Here is a 19079-nt window from a genome sequence, read left to right on the forward strand (position 1 = left end):
TGAAGATAAATTCTATCGAATGAACTTATTCTATTATATTTAAATAAGATAATGAAACAATAATGTAGCAATAGAACATAAAAATATAGCTTTAATTTTGGATTAATAAAATATATTGATTTAAATTTAATTAAATTTTATATTAAAAATTGCATACATATACACACACATACGTATATTTGTAGTAAAACAAATTAAATACATTCCATTTGGATACACTTTTTATTATAGGATAAGAAGTTTAATTATCTCGATTAAAAAATGTATTGATGTAATTATTTTTTATAAAATGATTGTGAATGAAATTCATTGATTTTAATAATGAGGCTATGCATTTGTTACATTAAATTACATTGTGTGATTGTTAATATTACAAAGTTTCAATAGCAGTGCTTGATTAATTGCGTCGCGGTAGCGCATTTGCTCACATACGCAAGTGCATATATGTGCATTTGTGTGTAATATATAACTGCTGTGTTGTGTTTTCTATTTTTTTTAACGTCATGGCGTCCCTCACAACTGCTAAAACAATAAATCGATTAAATACATAATGTCGAATAAGGTATTCAAAAAATAATTTTTTAAATAAATTATAATAAGATATTTTTAAAATTCCTAAATTCGCGATAATTATGTTAAAATAATATTTAAATTATAATATTTAAATCACGAGTAACCTAGTTTATATTAAGTCAATGGCACTCATTCCTATATATTTTCCAAAAATGTTCAATTTTAAATATTAATCGCATTTTATTTAATGTTTAGGGCGCAATAAAAAAGACAATAGCAAGTGGCAATCAACTCAAAAGTCAAACTACACTAAAATCCAAAACGCATACCGTAAATCAGAATATTGATCAGTCGAATGAAAAAACATTGAAAAGGGAAAAGAAAGAAGTACCACAAATGATAGATTTAAAAACTACTAAAGATAAATTAAAAACTAGAAGTGTTTTAGTCGACAAAAATATTTTGCTGAATAAAAATCCATCAAAATCAAAACAAGAGAAGGAAAATGTCCTGTTAAAAGCAAAATCAAATTCTGAAGTATCTTCAAATACGTCATCTAGTACAAAAAGGTTACTTACATCTAGAAAAAAAACTGATGGTAATACTAAATTGGTTATTAATGATATTAAAAAAGTTCATGTTCAAAAAAGTGTTAAAGAAAAAATTGAATCACAATATAATGAAAAGAGAGGAACAAGTTATATTTATAATCCAGAAAATATTACTAATAAATTAAATCGTACATCTAAGTCATCTAGTTCTAAACAAGCCAAAGACAAACCTACTCTTCAAAATGTTGAAAAACCATTGCCAAGGCATTCTTCAAGAGAGCGAAAAAGATCTAGAGTCTTAAGTCCAAGCGAAGTAAAAGTTTTACATATAACAGACGACACATTAGAGACAAAAAATTCAACTAAAAATGAAAAAGAAGAGAAAAAGCATATTGAAGACGATCCTAATGATAAATATAATTATGAAGATGATCCCGATAGTAGATATAATTATGAAGATGATTTTGAGGTATATAATATATTAAATTATAATAATTAATAATGTCAAATAATAATTAAATAATAAATTTATATATAAATATGAGGATGATATATAAAATAAATTTAATCAAAGAGCTGTTAATTATTTTATATTAGGTAAATCTTAAATATAAGCTGAAGATTGAAGAATAGAAATTCATTTATTTTATTAATTATAAAATTAAATATTGTATATTGGATAAATTTACAAAATTTATTGTTATAAATAAATTGTATTTATATTTCTTTTGTACTTTAAATATGAAATATTATAATGAGTATTTATTATTTAGGATTATGAATCTGATTTTGAAGAATATTGCAGTGCTTCCCAAATCAGTGAAACGTCAGATAACAGTACCTCTATTATTCAATTAGAACCTATTGAATTGCATAGTAAAAAAAAGGTTAAATCAATTATTATTTTAAATAAATAATAAGCAATACAAAATTAATCTTTATTTTTAGGAAACAGCAATTAATAGTGCAGATATACGCAAAGGCGAAGAAGAACATATGTTAGATTCTGGCCATTATGAATTAGCTGAGGCAAAACGACGAGCTGCGATAGTAGATATGTTAATGGCAAATCATTTGAAAAGTCCACCATCTGGTTCAGAACTGAAACAAACAATTAATCAATCTTATAGGTATGTTATAAATAGCACTAAATATAAAAAACATTAAAATCTATTTTTTTATATATCAGGGAAGAAAAACAGTCAGGAAATAAATCTTTACCATCATCAACTGATGAAGGTTTTGAGGATGCTCGCTCGGGTGATTTCATAAAGTCTCCACCAATGTCACAAATTAATCATAAAAATCTTAAAAATTCCAATCAAGAAAAAGTAGTTAAGGTATAATAAGAAATAACACTACTATCATCTATGATTATATTATTCATTATTATATTATTCATTATTATGAATAATATAATATAATAATAATAGAACATAATAATAATATATTATTATGAATAATCAGTGACTACTGATTATTTTAAAATTAAATAACAATTAAATATTTAAATTATAATTCCATTGTAAATACTATAATTTTATGTTCATATATATATATATATATATATATATTTCTTTTTATTAGATGTATTTATTTATTAAAGATTTAATTTTTTAACTTTACTTCAAAATTAAATTAGGAACCATTAAAAAAAGTCCTTAGTAGAGGTGAAGTATTAATGAATATGATCAAATTAGATACAGTTGAATGGTCATTATATGAATCAAAACCAATATCGTATGATGAATTTATCCAGAATTATGGCAAATTTAATACTCGACAGGTTTAATTTTCTAGTTTTAATTTAACAATTATACCTGAAAATATTTTTGAAATGTTTACATGATTTTAGATATCTACACAAACAAATGAAGATAATCTTGATGTAGAAACTCAAACTGATGAAAATGAATTGGAAAATAAATGGACACAATATCCAGTTAAATGTAGAAATAAATTAGAAACAATTGAAGATGTAAAACTATTTAAAATGGAACATTTTGGAGTTGGTGGAGATAAATCTAATAATATATCATTAATTAGTACATCGTATGATTTATTAAGTCTTAATGAATTTTTAAATAAAGTAGGAAAACTTATGTTAGCTCTTTTGGAAGAAAGGGAAATGGGAGGAAATATTCTTCAACGCGAAACTCATGAATTTCCTTTCAGTGAAGGATTTATTAAGCTTTCAGTTAGTTCATTATCTTTTCTATGTGGTAGGCAAGTTACGATGCTGCATTATTCAGAAATAAATAATAAAATTCTTATGAGTGTCCATGCTGCAGTCAATGAAGTAAAATAAAAACTCGTATTTAGTGTATAAATATTAAATTAATGATATATGAAAATTAATTTTACTTTTTTTAAAAATAACAGGCAATAGATCCTTTAAGTAAACATGAATACATAATGAACTGCTGCATTGGTTGTGTATGGAATATAAATGAGCCATCAAGGCCTACAAAACTTTTTTACTCGCAAAGTCCAATAACGGCTTGTTGCTTTCATTATACAAATAATAATATTGTATTTGCAGGACTTCAAGATGGGTAAGTTATTGTTCTTTTTCATTTTCCAATAAAGCTAATAATTTCGATTTTTAAGAAAAATAAAATTAGATTTTTATGCGATATTAAAATACATAATCAATAACTATGGAAAATTTTCAATTATTGTAACGATTAAAATATTTATTATTTCCATACTTGATTAAATTGTAAACAACTTATAAATTTTTCAATCTCAATTCATTATACATTTTTATTTGTAATATAATTAATAATAAAAGTAATATTATATCGACAAATGAATAAAATTTAAAAAAATAAAAAAAAACATTATTATATTGATATTGTATTGAATAATTAAGTTTAAATTCTTGTAGTTCGATTAGTCTTTGGGATTTACAAGAAGAAGAAATACATCATCCAAAAATATTCGATAAAATTAATGAATTGAATTGGATTATTCGAAATCCAACATATACTACAGCAGGAAATTGGGAAATTGGATCTCATTTGGCTCCTATAGTTTCGATTCGAATTATATCTAAAATGGAAGAAGATGAGATAGAAAATTTAAACGAGAAATTCGTCTCGATTCAAATTTGCAGTTTAGATGAGGAAGGACATTTAATTATTTGGAGTGTCTTACGCAATCTCAATGCCAACTCCAATGATAATGGCTTAGCACAATGGGGAAAAGTGAAATTAATCAAAAGTCAAGAACTGTCTTTGTTTGTAAAAAGAAATGAATCAAATAATATTGAAAAAGAATTTATCGACATGAATGTTGATAACGTAGATAGTAATAATTTATACTTAGCAACTAATGACATCAATATTTTATACACCAATTATATGGGTGGAAAAAATAATATACCCTACTATGGAATAAATGAAATGGGTAATTTATTTTAAATGTTTTTAATATTATAATACTTATTAGAATTTTAACAATAATATTCTTTTTTTTTTAAAGATTCTTGTGGTAACACAACATGTATAGAAGTTTGTCCATTTAAACAGTCTTATTTCTTTGTGCGTATACGTAATTCTTATAAAATAAAAAATATTGTTACAAAGAAATTTATATAAATACTTTTGAATTCTTACATAGGCTGGATGTACAGATGGTAGTATTAGACTACATGCCTTAAATGTAGAAAAACCAATTTTGAAATTAAAAGAAGACAATTGTCCTGCAGGAATAAAATGCATTCAATGGTCGAAATCCAAACCAATGACTATATATGTTCTAGATAATTATTCAAGGTTTGTACATTTTAATAAAATTTATCAGTAATATTTGGTCTATGTTGATTATTAAAATAAAATAATTTTCAGAATTATTATGTGGGATCTAAGTAATAGCGACATTTATCCAACACGTACAGTTTCAACTAAAAGTTGGGGTTACGTCAAGTGCATGAAACTATCACCATGTCATACAAATCGTGATATGTTAAATCAATATTTGGTAAGCAACATTGATAACAATTTTATAAGGTAAATTTCAACTACTCTTGATTTAAATAATAATAATTGTATCTAAATTTTATTTACAGGCTCTCGGAACTGACACAGGAAATGTAGAGGTTCATAAACTCAAAAAAAATTTTTATTCAAAACAAGATGATTTTCTTCAAGAAATGAAAACCTTTTTAAATTACGTTTCATTTTTATAATTCTAAATTGCATTTTTCTTCCGGTTTATAGTTTATAGTTCCTTATTATAGATAGTTAAATGGCAATCTTTTTTAATTTAGTTTTAATTTAACTTCATATTAAAAAAACTTATAATCTTACACAAGATATAATATATAAATATAGAATAGTTAGAACTTTTTATTTTATTAACTTTAAATATAACTATAATAATGTTTAAGAATTGTTTAAAAAAAAAAATTTTTTTTATTAAATACTCCATTTTAGTATTAAATTTAAATATAATATATTTCAGTTTAGGTTTGTATTGAAAGAAAAGGTAATAAGAAGTAATATCACTAAGCTCGAAAGGGAACATATTACAATTATCAAATGGCCAAAGTACAATTTCATTTAAAATATATAATGTTACCAAAACCTAGTATAACAATCTAGTAACTTATAATAACAATCCGTCCAAACTCGTACCTTAAATTTACATACAATTATATAAAAAAATATTTAATAAAACAAATTACATTGATAATTAAATTAAAGAAACCTATGAAAATAAAACTATTATTGTTTTTCAAAAACCTTTGAAAAATAAGCAAAAATATCAAGATGCAGTTAGTTATATGTTCATGGTTTTTACATAATATAGATCATTTAATTTTGAAAAAACTTAGAAAATAATTAATTATAAGTACGTGTTAAAAATGGACTTTCATGTCGGCAACATTTGAATTTATGAAATAAATTCAAAATAAATCACATTTATATATTCAAACAATAATTTTCTTCTAATATAGATAATAGTAGATATTATCTTTATGTATTAATATAAAATAAAGATATTTTATTATATTTAAGAATGTATGATGTAAATTCTATTTTATGTTATGAATATATGACTAAGTATTTATTTTAATTTAATGTATTTAATATAAAAAGAAATATTTATTATTTTTATTACAGGAAATATTTTAATAATATCATAATTGGAATGCACTGATATGTATGTAAATAATAGCTTTTTAAATCACAAAAATTAAAATAAACAATTTATAAATAAAAATGTGTTTGAAATATAAATTTATCCATCTTAATCGATATTTACGATAAAATATAGATTACCTAAACATTAGTGTTATCATGTTTTTAATTTTTATTTACTCTTCTAACTTTGAAAAGTACATCAACAATAAATAACATTATAATACCATTGGATGACTAGGCAGATAAAGTCCATATCGCATGAAAAATCATAAATGTTAAGAAGGATATGCTGCTTTTCAAGGATGAATTACTGGATAAACCACAAATAACTTTATCCTGAAGGTTTTCCAAGATTTCTTCATATGTTTGACCTCGACGACGATCGTCAACGTGTTTTTGAAGATGCTGTGTTTTATCCTACATATATTAATATAAACGTTTTCTTTTATTTTATTTATTAAATGAATATAAAAATAACTATTATAATATGCATAATTAATAATTATTAAAATAATACTTGATCAAGTTTCAACAAAAAATCTATATTTTTTATATAGCCAATCGAAGCTACTACTAAATGAAAATAATTTTTAAAAAAAGAAAAATAATAATAATGTGTAGTTCATACTTACTGGAAATATAATATCTGAATGCCCTTCGTAAGGACCATATAATGTGAACATAGCAGTTTCACGATCATAAATATTTCCAAAAAATCGATCAAGAGACAAAAACAACAAGTAAATTTCTTCTCTTCTTACTTGTGTAATATTCTTACTTGCTAAGATCTGTACATAATTTGAGTTATTTTAGATGTGTTTATCAGATAAAAATATTTAAAAGAATTTATAAATATATTAAACAATATTTTACCGATCCTAAAGTAGTTTCAACTAGAAAACATGGCTCTTCACTTTTATTCGTTTCATCTTGACAAAGAATTTTATAGTTCATATAGAAAATTGAAAATTCTAGTAGAAAAACATTAAACATTTAATAAAAAAAATTGCTAAATCTTTTTAAGGATATAAGTATTTAAAATAATTAAAATTAATAATTGAATATTAGCTGAATAAATATTCATTAGTTTTAATTTTACGCTATTGTATGATTTTCCTCTGACATTTTCTAAAATACCGTCGACGAAATTATAATTACTGTTATTAATGTTATTCTGCTGAGTTCGTGAAAATGTATCATAAAAATGTATAGTGAAATAATAGATAATTTAATAAATAAAAAATCATATTTTAAATTAAAATTAAATTCTTTGAAAAATATATTATTTGTAAGTGTCAAAGAAATGTTATGTAATGTAAAAAGTGTAATGCTAAAGAAACTGAAGAAACTATATTAAAAATTAATATCCCTGGTTTCAATTTAGTTGATGTATTGAATGTTTATAAATTTAATAATTTAATTGATTTAGTTAATAACAACTATAACTATATAACGCTCAATAGGCAAAATAAACGGGAAAATAAAAATGAAAGTCATAGTGAAAAACTTTTTCAATTTTGAAATAATGTAGATCAGTTAAAATTAATCGATTTCTTAAAAAGGACCTTGGCAAACAAAAAGAAAGTCTCTAGTTTTAAAAAATCATCCAATTTTTTTAACTTTACTGAATTTAAGAAAACATTTTATATAGAAATTCTATACAAAATATATTTATTATAAAAGTAATTTCGTTAAGTATTTATATTTTTAGACTAGTATTTTTAAGTATTTTTTTTTTATACAAACTAAACAATATTTTCTTAACAGTTGTTATCAAAAATAATATTACATGCATATAAATAGAATTTAATATTTCATCCTTAATACTTCATACATGGAATCATTTATGAAATTATATTTATTTTCTTGTTTTTGTAAAACAAAGCCATCATGTTACATTCATATAACCAAATTAAAATTAAATTTAAATTAACTAAATTATCATTTTAAAATTACAAAATGTTTACTTGTTATAATACAATAATTAATAATAATATCATTAGAAATATTCGAAAATATTAGAAAAGCATTTGAATACCGAACAATGATTAAATACTTTTAATTAATTTTGGTGTAATATAAATATATAAGCAAATAAAACTATAAAATGTAATTAATGATATTAAAGTAGGATATGATATTAAAGTATTATTAGTATTGTACCGGAGTAATACTTCTTTGCTGCGCTCACATTGACAAAAGCAACATCGCCTCCATTCATTAAACACTTGAAAGTATTTTCCTCAGGTCCCAAACTCTTATCTATAAAACTGGAATTGCACAGAGAATACAAATTTTTCGGAATTGTGGTGTTCATTTCACTAAGACCATAAACGCAGCTTCTATTGAAAAACTGCGACATTGCTTTGGCATCCGAACAATCCCAACGAGAAGAACTATTTCTTAATATAGTGAAAAAAGAATTCCAACCTATTACATAAAATGACAGTACAATTAATTTTTATTTATATAATTTAAAATTTTATTTTTGCTTATAAGAATCTGAAAATTCATAGAAAAATTTTAGTTAGACATCATAAGATAAAAAATTAATTCAATTTTTATTATTAAATATTAGATGCAATTTTATAAATATAAGACAAATATTAATGTAAACATGAATTTTTATTAATTTACATTATTAATATGCTAATACTTGTTCAATTACAAATTATATACTCTGGAATCAATTATATGTATTCCAGTGACCATGACGCATGTAAGATGATGCAAATCGATAATAAGAAATAGAAAGATAAAAGCAATTTTGTGTAAATTTTTCATGCTTACCTACGCTTTTGTATCCTGTAAAGCAAGCGTTTGAACCCTTCAAATCATTTAAATTTTTAAATTTAGCATCTTTCTTTACAATAGCAGCAAATCTATTCGCTTCCAAATCTTTATTCGAAATTAAGTGAGCTATTGGAGTTAAATTCATACTGCAATATTGAAAAGATGTATTAAATTTTTCATAATTAAATAAAATTATAATATCTGTTAAAATTTTAAATCAAATAGTATTTATCATATTGATTAAAACAAAAATATAAATATTGTTCACCATTGACATATTGCCAATTAACACAGAAAATAAAAAATTTAATTTTCTACAAATTCATTTCTTGTAAGCTAAAAATGCCATTATTACAAAGACGATGACTAATAGAATAAAATTTAAAGACCTTCTTGCATTTAATTCCTCCTCCGGTTTAGCAATATAAACATCGCATCGATCATCTACGATTGCTTGAATTGCAGATTTTTTATCTTTTTGCTGAATGCAAGAAATTTTTGGTTGTATATCAACTGCTAATGCTGCTGCCTGGATCCAACCACATTTACTGGCCTCAATATTCGAGGAAACACACCATCGAACTGTTCTATCTGGTGGACAGTACGAATGCACTTTCGAGCTTAAGTAACCTTGGACTTTGAACAGAATTATAAAATTTGTATAGAGCATAAGTGTTATAAAACGTTATAGATAAGTTTATTTTAATTTTAAACTTATTTGATGTAAAATAGATTTATAATCAATTATCTATTATTATAATTTCATTAGGATTATATATATATATATATATATATATATATAATACGAGTCGCTTGTAAAATCTAATAAATCTAATGATAATATAAAAATAACTAATTCGTTGATATAAATTTTATTTTCTAAACGTCTAATTAATTTATGCCTTTGTATAAACTCTCTTGTTTATAGTAAAATCAGGAAAAGTACATTAAATTATTTTAATTCACTAATTACATTAACAAAGTATTATCTGCTATTTTTAATTTTTATAATAACGTGAGTAACAAGAGATTATCATTATTAACGAAGAATAAAGTAAAGCATTGATCAATATTTAATTTATTATGTTCTTAATCTGAATGAAAAATATGTAAAATGATGCTTACAACTTCTCATATATTCTTCAGGTATTAATGCTGGTACAACATTTTTCAAATGTGAAAACTTGTACGAAGCATGAACAATTGAATAAAATGCTTTGCCACTTCTTTCCATATCTGTTATACTTTTTAAAACACGATCGGCGACTTCACTATAATAAATAAATCGATAAAAATTGACGCACTGTTTAAATATACGACGATGTATTAATTTACTAAAAATATAATTGCAAATGTATTATAAAAAGTATTTCAAATTATAGAATTAATGAATTAATATTTATGGCTCATATATATTAATTCTTTGTATAATTTTTCAATAAAATTTGAAAACGCAAGAAATATAGAATTATATACGGATATATAGAAATTATAAGGTAATTGGCAATTATAAAGTTCCTTTCTCCTAACAATGACTGTTAATTTTTAATATTATAAATATACCTATTTAACTTACCTATAAAGTAATATAAAGTCATAAAGTAATTAAAAATTACTACACATATTTACATAATATTTACATGTATTTATACAATACTATTCTATGATAATATTACAATAGTACTATTTTACCTTCTTGCTACTATGGTTGGTCGGGGTTCAGTAATCCAAGTACAAGTTTTATTTACAGAAAGTGGAATAAACATTCCATCGGGACAAAGAAGACTAAAACCATAAGATGACATTTCCTAAAAGAAAAACACAATAATTTGAACAAAATAAATTGTAATTTATATTACGGAAAGAAGTAAATTTTTATTTAACTCAAAAATTTAATTAGTAAATACAAATTTAAATAAATGAGGTAATATTTGTATATATCAATATTATATACATGTAAATGTATTATTATTTTCTTTAAAATCATACTTCTAAAGTAAAAGTTGTTGCCGGACTGGTATTGAAGTTACTAAATGTAAAAAGACAAACAGTACGTTAATTCAAGTTCAACGTTAATTCAACCAAGAGCAGCTCTACAAGAAAAAGAAAACACGTCGTGATATGCAAAATTTAGCTTTTCTCAAGGTAGAATATTATCTTTTATGATTATTTAAGACGCGAAAGAGAAAATATCTTCAATATTATTCGCTACGGTTACTTTACCACGAATAAAAGACTTAACAATTTTATCGTCTACAAATTTTTAAAATAATTTTATTATTTATAAAATAATTTTTCTAACAGTATTTTAAAAGTACGGTCAATTTTTAAATAATTAAATACAAAATATTAACAGTTTACGAAATAACAAATGTATAATACAAATGATAAAAAAAAAATAGCATAAAAACCACGGATAAAACAAAAATTTTTTAAAATATTTAAAAATAGTAACAATTTTATTTTTATGTACTTATTTATGTTTTATAAACTTTTTCGAGCTATTATGGTTTATTATTTTCTCTACCATTTATAGAGATTAAAATTGAAATTGAAATTTATATTAAAATCATATATTGTAGTACATAGATTCTATGTAGTTTTCTGTAAGATAGTTCTTAACAAGAAATATTTACATTCTATAAATACATTTATATAAAATTGATTTGCATTTAATTTAAGCGTAAATAGTTTTTTTATTATAATAATTTCAAAATTAAATTATACATTCAAAAATATTTTCTATAAAAGAAAGTACTATTTAACTATTTTTAATTTTAAACAAAAATTGCTAAATAATTCAGTATTTATTCTATAGCCAAATTTAAAAGAGTTATTTTTTTAAAATTGGCTTTTCGTATAATAATAATTAAATTTAAATTTTGCATTGTAATACTTTCTTTAACAAAAATGAAAATATTCGTTAATCAAGAAATTCCAAAATTCATTAAATAAAAAATTTTAAATTTAAAAAGAAACTTTCTATCATTAGTTTCAATTGCTAATAATTTTTAAAAAAAAATTTTGTAAATTAGTTTAAAAATAACGTATTATCAGTAAAATTTTAACAAAAAAAAAAAAAACTTATTTTCTCACTGGTATTAAATAAGAAACAACAACCTTAATTTATTACGGAATATTGAAAAAGTATCTCTAAAAATTGAAATCATGCATTCGCGTTCATCTAAAAATATCGATTGCTGATTATTATTACACACAGTATTTGAATAAGTATATGCAAGCAGATTATTTCTTCAAAAAATAATATATTTCTGTTTATAATTAGATATAAAGTTTATCCTCTTAAATGGTCTACACTAAAATACTCTAAAATAAAATTATTGTGAATTTACACATTTCTACATCGTACCGCAAAATATGGCACTGCGATACTTCTACTAAGCCATGCAATTTCACCAACATTTTCCAATAAACAGGATATTGCACCCTGCATCCCATAGAATCTATCGCCTTCGTAACAACCAGATGGACTACCGCAAAGTGCGCACAGATTTTTATACTTGGACTCTAAAAAAATATTGTACTCGTATTTATATTTGCCATTCACTCACTACGGCATCTGTTATTAATCTAAATATTAATACTCGAACTTACTTAAAATGCCATCGTATGCAGCATCGAGTGTCCACGGTCCAGCAATACATGCCGATTCGAAGTGATAAGAAATATCTGCAATTCGATTCTCAATTAATGTTTTTTTTGGATCACAGTTTTTGTTTATAAGCCATTTTTCAAAGTACTAAAAGAATTAAAAATAAGAGCATTTTTTATTATATTTAAATGCAATTAAATAAATCCTAAACGAATATGATACTTGCAGATGTATAATGATATTGATAATTTGGCTTGTAACCAGTTTCAAAACCAATATAACATAATTTTTTGTCTTTGGTGACCCACGTATTGTCAAAATTATTTTTAACAATTGCGATCATTTCCAAATCATATTGTGGCTTATCTAAAATAAAATTCTTTAAATATTAACGGTAATAAAAAGTTTAAATAAAAATATATATCACTTGACATTAAGATTTAATAAAAACTATTATATTTTAATCTGAATTAAATTATTAAACTAACTTTCAGAAAACATTTTTAATTCATGTGTTACTAAAATGTTACTGCTGTCAATAATACTCATAGTTGTAATAGATAAATCTTCAGGTTCTAATATGGTAAAATCTGCTAATCCTGCAGATAACATCTTTAAGCATGTAAGACTGCAATTATATTTAAATTAATAAATTATAAAGTAAAAAATTGTAGATAAAATAGCAAATTATATCAATTAAATGAAATATATTTACCGGTCGATCGCAATTTGGCACACAATTTCATTAAAATTGTCATTTAATTCTTTACATTTTCTTAATAATACATCATTGGTTCTAGATTGTCTTTTGGTCGTTGTACAAAATTTTACTATTAAATATTTATGTTGAATGAAAACTGACATATAATTATACATAATATTATGGACAAAATATTTAATCATTTAAATGTTAAATAAATTTTCAACAATTGTATATATATACAAATAATATAAAATTATTATATAAGGGAATTATTTTTATGAATATAAGTACATATTAAATTTCGTAAAAATTTTATGTTCTTTGCTTTTTTTGCTTCAAGTGTATGAAGCCTATACAAGAGATAAACATAATAATAACAATCTATTCGAGTAAATAGTATATTAAGATTCATATTTTTAATAATTTTTACTTAGTTATAAATAAAAAATAAATTAAGGATAACAAATGATAATTTTTTTATTCTGTTTAAGATTTTTATGGATATATTTCCATTAGATTCGTATAACAAACTTTAATAACTTAATATTTTAATCATTATCCGCTTGAATACTGTGATTGCCCTCAATTTCTTAAATCGAAACATTCTCAATTTTATTATTGCGTTTACATATAATAATAACGATAATATTTAAATGTTATTATTTTTATTTCATTATTTTACCCAGTGTATTAAATTATTAAAGAAATGTATTAAATAAATTAATGTATTAAATTTAGAAAAATATTTAATGCATTGATTTAAAATGAAACATTTGATTATTTAATATTTATTTTATTATAAGGTATATTTCAGATTTCAATACATAAAAAGATTAAAATACAATTAATCTACCATTGATAAAGAGATGTTTTATTTGTGTCTTTGTTTACAATAGTCTTTAATGAATAAAAGCAAATTATTCTGATAATATAAAAAATATTGTTAACTATATTATAATGAATTTAATATAATTTTATTACATAGATTATTAAATTCTAAATCGAATTTTTTCATTCAAATGGAAATTCAATATTATATCGCAAAATATATCTTTTATAATAAAGCAAAATTAAGACAATAATTTGATATATTTATTGAGATTATTCTGTATGAAAATATAAAAGATAATCATAGTTATTACATAAATTATCTAACATCTTATTGTATCGTTTCAAATTTTTATGAAATCTTATATATATGACATAAATTTAAAACTTTCTAATAATTTAAGCAAAAGTAATAATATATTTTTTTATAATTATTAATTTTATCTAATTACGATAATCATACTGAATAAACAAAGTATCAAATAATTTATTTTTCTTTAACTTTAATTTAATGTGTATCTTCAATTGAAAATAATAAAACAAAATTTCATTAAAAAATACTATCTAACAATTTATATTATAACACATTTATTACTGTGTTTCGCATTATATGGTAACTTTCTTCCTGAACTTACGTTTAATATATTAAAATATTTACATCAACATGATTATCAAAATTAGTTTACTCTTTTTGAAATTAATTTTATTAGAAAATGATGGTTGAGCGATTCGATACATGTCGAATTAAAGTCAGAGCGACAATGTTAAAAACAGAAATAATTACACGGGCTCAGTGCAATTGTAAACAATATTTATTTAAATTTTATAAACCTAAAAAAGGTTTCCATGAATAAAGTATTTTTCATACTTAAAATACTAAACGATATTTTTAATACAACAATTTAATTACTTTTATAGAATGTAAGAATTTATATTTAAATATTACCTTAAGAAATAAAATATTTATTCTGTACATTTAATAATGAAGAATTATTTTGTATACATTTAATACAAATAGAATTTCTTAAAAAGAATAATTAATAAATTAAATATTTTTAAGTTTTAAATATTTAAAAAAAACAGAATGATGATTTTTTCGATATGCAAAATTTGATTAAATTAAGTTAATGATACTTATAACATGTGTATAATTGAAATGACTAGAATTAAATATTTTCTCTTTTAAAAATTTCCATTTAAGATTTGCTTTCATCTGTATTAGAACATGAAAACTACGTACGAGCACCAGCAGAAACTGCATGCTGCCACAGATGAAAACTAAAACATACAATAAATATCCACAAAACTTTCATAGCTGTATTTAATTTATACAAATTGTTTATATTCCCGTTTAATTTAATAAATACATAGGAGGCCGAGTGCTATTTACTTAATGCTTTCAATGTTGAATCTGATTACACTTTCACTTTAGTTGATTCCCCGATACGGAACACAAAATAAAATGCATGATGCAAATAGCGTGTACAGAAATCAAAATTTTATTATTTCTAAAGCACATCTGCGGAATTAAAGCTACGAACGGAAAGCAATGTCTCCGGCACTGATTCTGTGCAATAAATGAGCACTTTCCTAAATATTATATTGGAATCAGCTTTCGCTACAGTGGGGGAAATCGCGCGCTCGCCGTTTTGCTTAAAATTTGTCGCGTAGCTTCCATGCATTTTACTCCAACATAAGAATGTGCAAGAAACAAAAAACTGACCATTTATATTATTTCTTCAATTTTCAACAGACTCAGTACTGTTTAAATGTACAATGTTTGAGCATCACAATCAAATAATGATATCATATCTTATTATTGTATAATTACAGAGATACAGCAACATCCTATACTAGTTAAATATCAGTATTCTTGTTTTAATACTATTTCTTATTTTATTTACTTATATTAAAGATTGGTTTGTAAAATGAAATTGGAGAAATACTTGATAAAATATAAATAATTAGAGATGATAAGATAAAGGAAATACAAAAGAATGAAAATACGCGAATGAAAAAAGAAAATGTAAAAGATACGAAAAAGAGAACGTAATATTAAAGTGAAAGTATGAATGAAGAGTTAAAAATAAGGTCAAAATAGCAAATTAAAAATATATTATATACTAATCATAATGAAATTAATACATTACATTTTTATTAAAACACATATAATATTTTTATTAAATCCATAAGCCATGAAATTTCGTTCATTGTGAATTAGATAAGTAAAAATAAAAAATATAGATGGAAAAAATCTTATTTTTCATAATTCCAAAGCATTTAATCCATTCCCTCGAGAGGGATCCAATTTTCAATATTGAAAAAAATTATCAGTATGTAAATAAGCAGATTAAATTGAAAATTGAAAAGTTCAATCTAAATTATTTTTACAACTTTACAACGAATTAATTCCACTATTATCTTCAAATATAAACTAGAAAATTCACAAAGTAAAAAGATATTTTACTGGCTTGAACAATCTATTATCATATATTTTTTACTTAAAATTTATTTAATAAAAATTTGATTTTGTAATAACTAATCAAACGTTAAAATAATGAACGCTATATTAAAAAAAAATAATGAAGATAGTATATTTGTATATGATATGGCATTTAGGTAATTATTTTATATAATAATTTATTAATAGTAATAATATTACGTAACATTCAAATTGTAATTAAGAATTAAATCAATTGTTTCATTAATAAACATTTAAAGAATATTATTTAATATTCATCCATGATATGATAATAATAACTTATGAAATTTTATTGCTTTTTAAAATGAATTTTCTAATTTTTAGCCCTAAGGAATCATAATATGATATAGTATGATTACAATTAGAATATAATAGAAGATACCTTTTGAACAAAGAACTTGAAAACATATAACAATAATAATATAATGTATAATGAAAATATAATTCTCAATATTAAGATTAAAAAAAGACCATATTATCTATAGACATTAATGTTATCAAATAGAAACAATAATATCAAATAATAATGGTAAAAAGAAAAATACAAGTCCATTGCAAAAAAATAAAACCTAATGAAAGAAATATGCGAATCCTTTCAGCCGCTGTGCCTATGATTCGTGAAAATATTGTAATAATATAATGTACTGTAGTAATATAATTTAATATAATAAAAATATATAATATAGTAGTATAATGTAGTGTAACAATATAATAGTATAAAATAATGAGATAATTGTATTAGTGATCAACATTGAAGAAACACACATTTGCATTTAATTGATATAAATTTTAAAGCAGAAGTATTGTATTACTTATGTATATATATATATATTACTTGGAATAATAAAGATTCAAAATCTTATATCTATCAATCATTATGTAATGATCACCGATAAAGTCTAATATTTATTTAATTTAATATTCAATCAAGAGGTATCTTTCAATAAGAGTCAATAAATAAATTGAAATAGCTCCTACAATTACCTTGTTTAAAGTTAAATAATGCCTTCTTGATCTTACTAATTATTTAAAACCGCGAAGTCTTGAATATTAGAATCAGATAGTAAAAATTATTTGTTCAAAATATATTATGTTCTGAATTATATAATTTACGGAAAAATTCAAATTTCTATTCAGAGTATATTTAACAATAAACTTATATTCTAAATGAAAAGTTTGTGTTGTTATTTACCTATTTGTTTTATTCTTTATTTCACATATTAAAGTTATTAAACGAAGTGTTGTAAATATCTTTATATACGTATATATATATATATATATATATTTATTTATATTTATGTCTTTCATATTGTATTAAAAAAATAACATATTAATATGCGATTAACGGAAAACTTTTATCATTATAACCAAAGGGGAATACGAAACGATTAGTTATCATTGCCTTCAAATTTACCGTTATTTGCAACAAGTCATATTCATATATGTATTATCTAATCTTATTCGCATTAGCTGATATTATCAGATGTAAATAATATAATGAATTAATAAGTATGTAGTGATTAGTGCAGTAGTGATAAATCACAGTAGTAAATTAATTATTGTAATTTTATATAATCCTTCATGTTTTATGCAATCCTTATTGGTTACTAATAATTTATCAATTAAATTTATAAACTCTAAGTTTTTAAAAAGTTTGTTTAAATGCAATAGTATAAATCAAATTATATAAAATTATAAAATTAAAAAATTGATTATCTTTAATCTAATTTTCTATATGTAACTGTCTTTTCAAATTTCTATCAACTCATTTAAAAGTGAAATTGATATTTTAATGCTTTTATCATTAGTATACAATTAATGATAAATTAAAATCAAGTAAACAAGGACATTTATGAACAAATTATTAGAGTGCATTAACTAAAAATAGTTTTAATAAAATAAATTTATATTATATTAATTATAATAATAATTAATTATAATAAATTTATATATTGTAGTTGCATTCAGTTTTCTTAAAATAATTTTAAAATTTTACTAAGTATATATCTTTAATTATATACTTATGAGAAATTTAATGAAATATGTTTAAAGTACAAATTGGCGAATAACTCAAGGTAAGAGGCATTTGAAGTTCTCCCAACCGAGAAAACCGGTCCTGGTTATGATACGAAATTCATGAAAGTGTTCAAGGAAAATGGACAGCCGGCAGGTACAAAAATGATCCACACTAGACACAAGATTACATTTGTCATCAAAATGAAATTGAAGTAATCATGCAAAATAATAACAAAAACAATCGTGTATTAGTTATAAGATCATACTTCATTATCGAATAAATAAAGCTTAGTAATAGCTTAAATAATATTTTAATTTGTGCATATAATAAAAAATTTAGTAAATTTATCTTACAAAAAATACTTACATATATGTATAAATGTAATGTATACCGATAGAATGCAGTTTAAAACTATTAAATAATCGATAA

At 22.3% G+C, this 19079-nt stretch overlaps 2 protein-coding genes across 3 annotated transcripts; one reads left to right on the forward strand and one right to left on the reverse strand.

Moving 5' to 3' along the window:
• Positions 1-446: 446 nt before the first annotated feature.
• LOC105368416 (WD repeat-containing protein 60) lies at positions 447-5323 on the forward strand. Its single transcript, XM_011507425.1, has 13 exons — positions 447-562; positions 769-1533; positions 1838-1951; positions 2013-2194; positions 2254-2404; positions 2707-2850; positions 2920-3363; positions 3447-3619; positions 3955-4475; positions 4551-4609; positions 4689-4843; positions 4916-5048; positions 5137-5323. The coding sequence occupies exons 1-13, from the start codon at positions 551-553 to the stop codon at positions 5254-5256; spliced, it is 2973 nt and encodes a 990-aa protein (XP_011505727.1). The 5' UTR covers positions 447-550; the 3' UTR covers positions 5257-5323.
• Tsf3 (Transferrin 3) lies at positions 2095-15728 on the reverse strand. 2 transcript variants are annotated; one of them, XM_011506887.1, is made up of 15 exons: positions 15392-15728; positions 13336-13450; positions 13109-13248; positions 12847-12986; positions 12623-12767; positions 12378-12535; positions 10700-10815; positions 10133-10278; positions 9397-9643; positions 9005-9153; positions 8378-8644; positions 7088-7185; positions 6847-7002; positions 6439-6631; positions 2095-2165 (listed from the first exon to the last, which is right to left on the reverse strand). In XM_011506887.1, the coding sequence occupies exons 1-14, from the start codon at positions 15462-15464 to the stop codon at positions 6449-6451; spliced, it is 2133 nt and encodes a 710-aa protein (XP_011505189.1). In that variant the 5' UTR covers positions 15465-15728; the 3' UTR covers positions 2095-2165; positions 6439-6448. The 2 variants fall into 2 exon arrangements, with proteins under 2 accessions (XP_011505189.1, XP_011505188.1); XM_011506886.1 differs by lacking the exons at positions 13109-13248; positions 13336-13450; positions 15392-15728 and having other exon boundaries at positions 7088-7143; positions 12847-12980.
• Between the last annotated feature and the right edge of the window lie 3351 nt (positions 15729-19079).

The sequence above is a fragment of the Ceratosolen solmsi genome, unplaced genomic scaffold, assembly GCF_000503995.2.
Source record: "Ceratosolen solmsi marchali unplaced genomic scaffold, CerSol_1.0 scaffold6, whole genome shotgun sequence".
Classification (NCBI taxonomy): Eukaryota; Metazoa; Arthropoda; class Insecta; order Hymenoptera; family Agaonidae; genus Ceratosolen; species Ceratosolen solmsi.